Below are 9,381 nucleotides of genomic sequence, written 5' to 3' on the forward strand. Positions count from 1 at the left end.
AATTGCCTGCACCGGTGTTCGTCCGCTCTCCCGCGTTTTTACTGAATCGGCCCGATTGTAAGCTGCAACCCCTAATGGGTTTTTCTGTTTGTTTGTTTGTTTTCAGACCAAAAGGGATTGATCCCTGGTCTGAGGCCAGTTAGAAAATTAAGTTGTGTGTACTCAGTGCTTGGTTAGAGCTAGGGTTTTAATTTATGAGGGGGTTTTCGGTATGTGATGCTGGAGAAATAAACACCTCACAGGCGTGAGCTCCTCAGCCATTAGGCCAGAAAGCATCCCAAATGCTGCCTAAGCAACTTGCCCCACCCTGAAAGCTTTTCTGCTCGTAAGCTGTGCAGCAATCCTGATGCCAGCCCTGCTTTTGCACTGGAATAAAGACGGACGTGAATAAAAGCTTCTACAGATGTTCTACCCAAGCCACCATTGAAAGGGCCCTTGGTGCCAAATCTCCTTGATTAGTGCACTATTAAGAATTTCCAGTGCCTAACACAGTCAGAGGCAATGGCTACATTAGAGCAACCGTTCTAGGAGCTACTGCAATGGTGGGATCAATGGCGATAAGCAGTCCAGGAAGAAATGTGATCATTTAGAGACTTTGCAGCAAGAGAGTGTCGGCATTTAAAATCTTCAGTGCACAGCCCATGCCAGTTCTCAATCCAGTGTCGGACTTGCTTTAACCTGCCAGCCTGACACAGCAATAAATACCTTTTAACTCTCACTTTTGGCTGTCTGCTCAGCTTCTGAGCCAAATGTTCTGCCAACCCCCTCCCCAGCCAGATTCTGACTCCAGGCTGATGTTTTCTGCAAGTCCAACACCAGATCCTGTGCCTATTCCACGTGACCCGCCAACAAACGCTGAAGCAATTTCAAGGGAGGATACCCCTGATCTAGCCGGAATTATTGATCAAGATAAATAATGAAGCAGGCTCCACACCCCTGCCAGTCTTCTGGAGCCTGTGGATATAAGATGGACTCTTCATCTACCATGCTGGACCCTGTACTTGACGGTGCTCCATCTGGAACTCCTGATGAGACAGACTCTGTGTGCCTGAAGGGGTTGCTTCAATCATTGTTTCAGATATATTGACCCCTGTGCCCGAAGAGGACACTTCACACAATGCTCCACATTCATTGGACCCTGTGCCTGAAGGATACAATCCTTTGGCTGCAGAACTGAATTTTGAACCAGACCTTTACCAATTTCATCTTCACTCCAGACTATGAGATCCACTGCCGGATCCAAATCCGATTCCCATTACTGTGGACTCAAGATCTGGGGGACTAGACAGTTCTGAGTTATTAAGAAATGTTTCCTTATACACTGTCTTAACTAACCATTCTGTTCTTACTTCAGAAGCCACTGATCAAGAACCTACCCCCGTGCTGACAGGTCCTGGGAGTGTGGCTCCTGAAAAGCCTCTATTCATAGGGGGCATATTTGCACCCAAAACTAATGCACCCATTTCCACTGCAGGGACCTCTGGTGATAGGATGTGCTGTTTGATGCCAGATCCCAACCATGGCACAATCTCCTTCACGCTTGGACGAGAATAGAGAGAGCACATGTGTGAACATGTTTCAGATGGTAAAGATGGCCCTCGAGATAAGACCCCTGCCTGGTTTTGTGACCGCTTCTATTAAGAGCAAGATGTTAGAAGCTACTGCTGAGTTGAGAAGTGGGGTCACTGAGACTGGAGGCCACCTTGACGAGGTGGAACAGCATGTAGAAGAGCAGGCCGCTCAGATCGCAGAGCTCCAGAGCCTCGTGAAAGAGCTGGCTGTGTACAAGGAAGAGTTTGGCGATAAGACTGAAGAAGCTGGAGAATCGTGCGTGCTGGAATAATCTCTGCATTCGGGGAGTGCCGGAGCTGAGTGAGTAGGAAGACTGTGCTGACGTGGAACAGCAGCTCAGTAAAGCACCTCTGAGTAGTGAGGAAGATGAGAAGGCTGAAATCCCAACAGTTAGCACTGAATGGGCCCCTACAGCTCTGGGTCTGAAAAGACAGAACCTTCCCCCGAGACATAATAGTCTAATTTCAAGCCTACCCCCTGAAGGAAAAACTGAAGATGAAAACCAGGAATATTGGGAGTACCATAAAGTTCAGCTCTTCGCAGATCTATCTGGGGTTCTGCAAAGGAAAAGAGATATGTGAGATATCATTAATACTCCCCAGGGAGGCAATGCTCACTACAAGTGGCTGTTTCCTTTTGGTTTCAGCTTTACAGGAGGCGGCGCTACATTTAAGGAGAAGACCTTGGCAGAAGCACGAGCTGCCTTGAAGAGCGCAGGGCTTGTCCATGAGCACTGTGGGACTGCAAGCCCCTAATGATAACATGGTGGCGACATTCTCCTCCCTCCCAAGCTGGGATTTCTCAATCCTTCGACTCCTTCAGCTGCTTGGTTTTCTGTTCTTAATCGCTAGCAGGGATGCAAAAAGTGATCTGTCATCTGACTTTATCTTCAGGCTGATGGTCTTTTTTTTTCTTGGTTTTATGTTACTTTTCTCTGATTTTCATGGTAGAATAATGATCTACGATTGCTGCTGTAAAATAATGTGCTGTTGGCATTTACATCTGGCCCATGGGTACTTTGCCAGGAGGGGAAAGGTGGAATATTTGGATAAGGATGGGGGTTGTATGGTTTTGGGGAGGGGGGATTAGGATTGGCTGAGGGGGGATTTTGGAGGGGATTTTGGGGAGGGTGAGGGGTGGGGTGTGGTGAGAAGGGCTTGGGAGTGAATCTGTAAGTTACCAGGATGGCAGGTATCACGTTATTGTCTTTAAACATTAAAGAATTGAATGCGCCTATGACAAGGCAACTACTGTTTAAAAAGGTTAATTACACGAGAGCAGATATATTAATAGTGCAGGAAACTAATTTTAGAAAAGTGCAGGATCTAATTGTGCCAGCATCGAACCGTGAAGGAAGAAATGTGGAGGGGTAGGTGTGCGGTTTAGAAAAACCGTTGGAGGTTCAGATCTTGGGGGGTGATTCGTGCTAATTCATGCAAGAATTGGAGGAGCTGAGCTAACCTATAGGCCCCAAAAATTGATCAAGGGCAGTTTTTTGAGAGGCTTATGGAGCAATTAATAGCTTTTTTAAGAGCCCTTAACTGGTTGGCGGGGGCATTAATCTCACTTTATTTATATTTCGTTTTTTCAGTTACTTCAAAGCAGATTACATTCAGGCACTGTAGGCATTTCTCTGTCCCCAGAGGGCTCCCAATCTAAGTTTGTACCTGAGGCAATGGAGGACAAAGTGACTTGCCCATGATCACAAGGAGCGGCAGCAGGACTCGAACCCACTGCTCTACTCCTCCACTCCAAGCTGAATTATTCACCAGAAATGGATAGTTCGGCTTCCCCAGGGTTGTCTCTGAAGAGACATAGAGGGAAACTGGCAACTACACTTAAGAATCTGAACCTTATTGATGTTTGGAAGGTATTTTATTCCACTTCTCGGGATTATACACTCTATTCTATTCCCCATGGGTCACACTCTAGCACTGATTTTATATTGGAGGAGTATACCTTGATTGTGTGTGTGTGTGTGTGTGTTGACAGCGGATATAGGATGCTGCATATGCTCTGACCATTTGCTGGTTTGATGGAAACTCTGGGGTCTACAAACTCCTTGCAGGAACTATTTTTGGAAACTAAATGATGCTTTGATTTGGGATGAACACCTTGCTGAGAGAACAGAGGGGGAAATATGGGAATACCTAGAACTTAATGGGACAGGGGAAGTAAATCCAATGTGGTCTGGGATGGCTTAAAAAAGATAATAATTAATAGGTTGTACGATGTGGACAAAGAGGGAGAAAAATAAACTGAAACCATCCATCATTTGGAGACTCAGAACAAACGGTCTGGCTCTCAATAATGTGGCTGCAACTGAAAAAGCATAGGGGCAGTTTTAAGGATTTATATGGAGACTCCATACACTACCATATGTTACTAATTAGGCAGATAAGAACATGCCATACTGGGTCAGACCAAGGGTCCATCAAGCCCAGCATCCTGTTTTCGTCACAAGAACCTGGCAAGTCTATTTCATGTTACTGATGCCAGTAATAGCAGTGGCTATTTTCTAAGTCATCTTAATTAATAGCAGGTAATGGACTTCTCCTCCAAGAACTTATCCAATCCTTTTTCAAACACAGCTATTCTAAGTGCACTAACCACATCCTCTGGCAACAAATTCCAGAGTTTAATTGTGTGTTGAGTAAAAAAGAACTTTCTCCGATTAGTTTTAAATGTGCCCCATGCTAACTTCATGGAGTGCCCCCTAGTCTTTCTATTATCTGAAAGAGTAAATAACCGATTCACATCTACCCGTTCTAGACCTCTCATGATTTTAAACACCTCTATCATATCCCACCTCAGCCGTCTCTTCTCCAAGCTGAAAAGTCCTAACCTCTTTAGTCTTTCCTCATAGGGGAGCTGTTCCATTCCTCTTATCATTTTGGTCGCCCTTCTCTGTACCTTCTCCATCACAACTATATCTTTTTTGAGATGTGGCGACCAGAATTGTACACAGTATTCAAGGTGCGGTCTCACCATGGAGCGATACAGAGGCATTATGACATTTTCCGTTTTATTCACCATTCCCTTTCTAATAATTCCCAACATTCTGTTTGCTTTTTTGACTGCCACAGCACACTGAACCGACGACTTCAATGTGTTATCCACTATGATGTCTAGATCTCTTTCCTGGGTGGTAGCACCTAATATGGAACCTAACATTGTGTAACTATAGCATGGGTTATTTTTCCCTATATGCATCACCTTGCATTTATCCACATTAAATTTCATCTGCCATTTCGATGCCCAATTTTCCAGTCTCACAAGGTCTTCCTGCAATTTACCACAATCTGCTTGTGATTTAACTACTCTGAACAATTTTGAATTTAGCAATAAGGCCTCTAAACTACTGGCACATAAATTAAATACGAGAGTTGCGCAATCCTCAATTACACAAATTAGGAGAGAGGACAGCTCTACGGTATATGAGTCAGTTAAGATTCGGGACCATTTTAGGCAATTCTATCAAGAGGAGGTTGCAGAGGGTTACTTGGAGGCAGTTTCTCCAAATTGGTTTGCTTTGCGAATACCATGACAGGAATGAATGTCATCTGTAAGCCCTGGCATGTTGGGGATGATCTCTATGTCAAATTTACTGCTAATGCCTTCCGTAGTACTTGCATTGTACCAAAGACAGCCCTCGCCTTCTATATGCTGCCATGTGCTTCAGTTGCAAGGGAAGGGGTGTATAGGGCTGGAGGAGTCCAGAAGTTTGTTAGTGGTCCGGAATAGTTCTCTCAATGAATTCTTGCCTTGGCTGATTAATTTTGTGTAGTAAGCTCACTTGTCATCTGTAACTGCTTTACAGAAGGCTATCTGGTGTATCGTGCATTTGTACCTGCCAGACTGGGACTCTGAATTTCACCATTTACGTTCCACTTTCCAATTATTCTCCACCCCTCAGATCACCAATGCTCTTTTAGATGATCTAAAATATCTTCCTTCAGACTGAAGCTTCTCCCACATTCCTTGCATAGAAAGGGATATGCTCCAGGGTGGATTCTCAGGTGCTCTACAAGGCTTTCCTTCCAAATAAAGCTTTTCCCACATTCCTTGCAAGGAAATGGTCTCTCCCTAGAATATGATCTCTCTCCAGAGTGAATTCTCAGGTGCTTTACAAGATTTCTCTTCTGAATAAAGGTTTTCCCACATTCATTGCATAGAAAGGGTCTCTCCCCAGAGTGGATTCTCAGGTACTCAACAAGAGTTCCCTTCAGAGTAAAGCTTCTGCCACATTCCTTACAGGAAAAGGGTCTTTTTTCAGCATGAATTCATAGGTGCCTTTTAACAGACCCCTTCACAAGGAACATTTTTCCACATTCATTGCATGAAAAGGGTCTCTCTCCAGAGTGGATTCTCAGGTGTACCTTAAGATCTATATTACATATAAAGCTTCTCCCACATTCAGTGCATGGAAATGGCTTCTGTCCTGTGTGAGTTCTCTTGTGTATCAAAAGTTCTTTATGCTTCATAAAACATTTTTCACAGTCTGCACATGAAAAGGGTCTCTCTCCAGAATGGATTCTCAGGTGCTCTATGAGACTTCCCTTATGTCTAAAGCTTTTCCCACATTCAGTGCAGGAAAAGGGTCTCTCTCCCATGTGGATTCTCTGATGTTCCTTAAGAGTTACCTTCTCCATGAAGTTTTCTCCACAGTCCTTGCATTGAATGGGCCTCTCTTCTTTATGGGTTTTCTGGTGTATCTGCAGATTCCCCTTCCGAATAAAGCTTTTCCCACATTTAAGGCATGAAACAAGTCCCTCTCCTGTATGCAATCTCAGGTGATTGAAGAGACCTCTATTCTTATGGAAAGTTTTTCCACATTCCCTGCATGAAAGGGGTTTCTCTCCTCTGTGCGATCTCTGATGAATTATTAGGTTTTTCTTCTGACTGAAGATTTTCTCACATTCAGTACATGGATAGTGTCTCTCCCCTGCATGGCTTCTTTTACCTACTACTAGATCTGGTTTGTGAAGGAAGCTTCTACCATATTCAGTAGTGGAAAGTGGTCTAGCATGGTTAGCGTGGATTGTTTGATGTATCAAGAGAGACTTCTCAATGAAGTTCATACCACATTCCATACATGTGTGTGGACTCTTTCCTTCATGATATCCATCTTCTGACTTTAGAGCTCTCTGATCCATGTGGCAGTTTCCACATTCATTAAACATATACTCTTCTATTATTTGATTTCTCTGCTGTTCCATAGTGTGGGATATAACATTGGTACTTTTTTCACAGGGAGTCACGATCTCAGTGGTGTCTCCTGGTGGGATTCTCAGCCCCTATTCTGGTTTACATTGATTCCAACAGTTTTTCTCCCAGTCACAACATAGGCAGGTATCCCCTTCATTTCTCTCTGATACACTTTTATTCACTTTCAGATGTTTAGTGCATTCCTCAGGATGTCTCTTCTTATGTCTTTTCTTGGACTCATTGATTTCTGAATAAAAAAATAAAGGACCACCAAGGTATCCTATTCTAAAAAAACAACAACGATGAATGCACAAACCGATCTAAAATGAAGACCCATAATAAACAAGCTATGTCGGAGGCCACAGTGATCCCCCATTGCTGTTCCTTTAATCTGTTCATATAAAACTTTCCATTAAACTCAAAATCATTTTTGGGAAAGCCAAAGCTGCCACCTTAACAAAAAAATGAAAGGTGGGACCCTAATGGGATCATCGCCTGTGGTCAATACCTGTTGAATCATAGATAAGTATTTTTTAAATATTTTTAATTTTCCTCTTCTGTCCTATGTTTCCGGCTACCTCAGCTTCCAAGTTTATTTCACCTTGTTTATTGTAACTTTGCCTCTTGTTTAAATGGTCTGTTAAAGTTATAACCCCCATGTTCTCTGTGAATCGATGTGATATGATATTGATCATGAATGTCGGTATAGAAAAGAGGTAGGTAGGTAGGTAGGTAGGTAGGTAGGTAAATAAATAAGTAAGTAAGTAAGTAAGTAAGTAAGTAAGTAAGTAAGTAAGGCAGGCAGGCAGGCAGGCAGGCAGGCCGGCCTCCTGCAGCGATATATTTGAAAATAAAGAATTAATGTCCATACTAACAAGCCAGAGTTCCTCAGAAAGATCCTGAATACTCTGCAAAACCTCAATAAAACATGAAGAATCCCAGAAGAATGAAGAAATCTCTGGAACAAATGGTTGTAGGAAGTGATCAACAAATAGAGATAATGGCTCAAGAACAGAGGTGAGACCAGAAACACTCTGTTCTTAATAAACCTCAGGTGGTCCTAAAAAAAACTTTTTTTTTTTTTTTTGCTGACAGGGAGAAGACCTGGGAGTGAAGGAGGGGATGTCAGTAGATGTCCCCTCCTTCACTTCCTCCACAGATTCAAGGCTGGTCAAGATTCACAGCAGGGAAATATCTCGGCAAACATTTTTTTTCAATATTAATTGAGAGATGGGTCAAGAGGAGAGAGACACAGTGCAGCACGTCATTCCAATTTTTGGGAAGTAAAAATATGACATAACTGTCAAATTGAAAATATCCAATGCGGGGTCTCCCAAACAGTTGAAGAGTTTGTTTTGTTTTGGTTTTTTTTGAGTGGAGAAGTTGCCTAACGATTAGAGCAGTGGGGCTATGAACCTGGGAAAACCATGGCTCAAATCCCACTGCCACGTCTTCTGACCTTGAGCAAGTCACTTTATCCTCTGTTGATTCGGGTACAAACTTAGGGCCTGGTTTAATAAAACAAAAAAACCTCTTACATGTAGAAATCTGGGTTTTACATGAATAAATGCACTTTACTCAAGTAAGTGGGCTTTTGAAAATTGCTACATTAATACGTCACATTTACGCGCGTAACTCCTTCATTAGATTGTAAGCCCACTGGGGATAGGGAATGTAATCCATTTTGAAGTGCTAAAAAAAAGCATAATAAAAATCTACCTTATAAATGGGCTCTGACCGACGGCCCGCAAATGCGCAGTAGAGAGCAGCTCTACCGCGCATGCGCGGGCGAGCACGTCGGTCAGAGCCGAGCGTGCCTGAAAAAAAAAAATGGCGCTGGGGCCGCAGGAGCGGCGGCGGTGGTGAGAAGCAGGAGCGGTGGCGAGAAGCAGGAGTGGGAGGAGCAGAAGCAGCGGCAGTGACGACGAGCAGGAGCGGGAGGAGCAGTAGCAGCGCCGCGCACGGGAGAGACACCCCCCCCCCCGGAGATCTTCCGACTGCCGGTTGTGGATGATCTTAAAGGGGAGGGGATTGAGAGAGGGGGAGTGACTGAGGAAAGGGAGGAGAGAGGGGGAGAGTGAGAGGGAGGAGAGAGTGAAGAGATGGAGGGAGGGGAGAGGGGAAGGTGAGAGAGAGGGAGGGGAGAGGGGAAGGAGAGAGGGAGGGGAGAGGGGAAGATGAGAGGAGGGAGAGGGGAAGGTGAGAGAGAGGGAGGGGAGGGGGGAGGTGAGTGAGAGGGGGGGAGGGAGGTGAGAGAGAGGGAGGGAGGTGAGGGGGGGAGGGGGAAGGGGAGAGAGAGAGAGGGGGGAGAGAGAGAGAAGGGGGGGGGGGAGAGGAGGAGGGAGAATGAGGGGGAGGGAGTGGGAAGGAAATGGACCGAGCTCGTTGTTACGGGCTTAACGGCTAGTAAATAAATAAAAAGTCCGATAATAAAAAAAAATGAAGTGTCTCTTGCCTGCACAGTGCTACACAAAAGGGGGATACCATTTGCTCTACTTTTCCCTGCTAAGCTACGAGTTCAATACAACGGGTACTGTCCTCTTTTTCTGCAAAAAGGAAGAAGCCAATTCATTTATATCTTCGCTGGAGCCAGGCAATGTT

At 44.5% G+C, this 9,381-nt stretch overlaps 1 protein-coding gene across 1 annotated transcript; it reads right to left on the reverse strand.

Annotated features, from left to right (window-relative positions):
- Positions 1-5,855: 5,855 nt before the first annotated feature.
- On the reverse strand, positions 5,856-6,791 carry LOC115083183 (gastrula zinc finger protein XlCGF7.1-like). The gene has a single exon (XM_029586990.1). The coding sequence runs from the start codon at positions 6,789-6,791 to the stop codon at positions 5,856-5,858; it is 936 nt and encodes a 311-aa protein (XP_029442850.1).
- Positions 6,792-9,381: the final 2,590 nt, after the last annotated feature.

The sequence above is a fragment of the Rhinatrema bivittatum genome, chromosome 2 (genome assembly GCF_901001135.1).
Source record: "Rhinatrema bivittatum chromosome 2, aRhiBiv1.1, whole genome shotgun sequence".
Lineage (NCBI taxonomy): Eukaryota > Metazoa > Chordata > Amphibia > Gymnophiona > Rhinatrematidae > Rhinatrema > Rhinatrema bivittatum.

Bases quoted from the DNA above. Each gene is read 5' to 3' on its own strand.
- LOC115083183 (XM_029586990.1), bottom strand. From the start codon at position 6,791: ATGGAACAGCAGAGAAATCAAATAATAGAAGAGTATATGTTTAATGAA.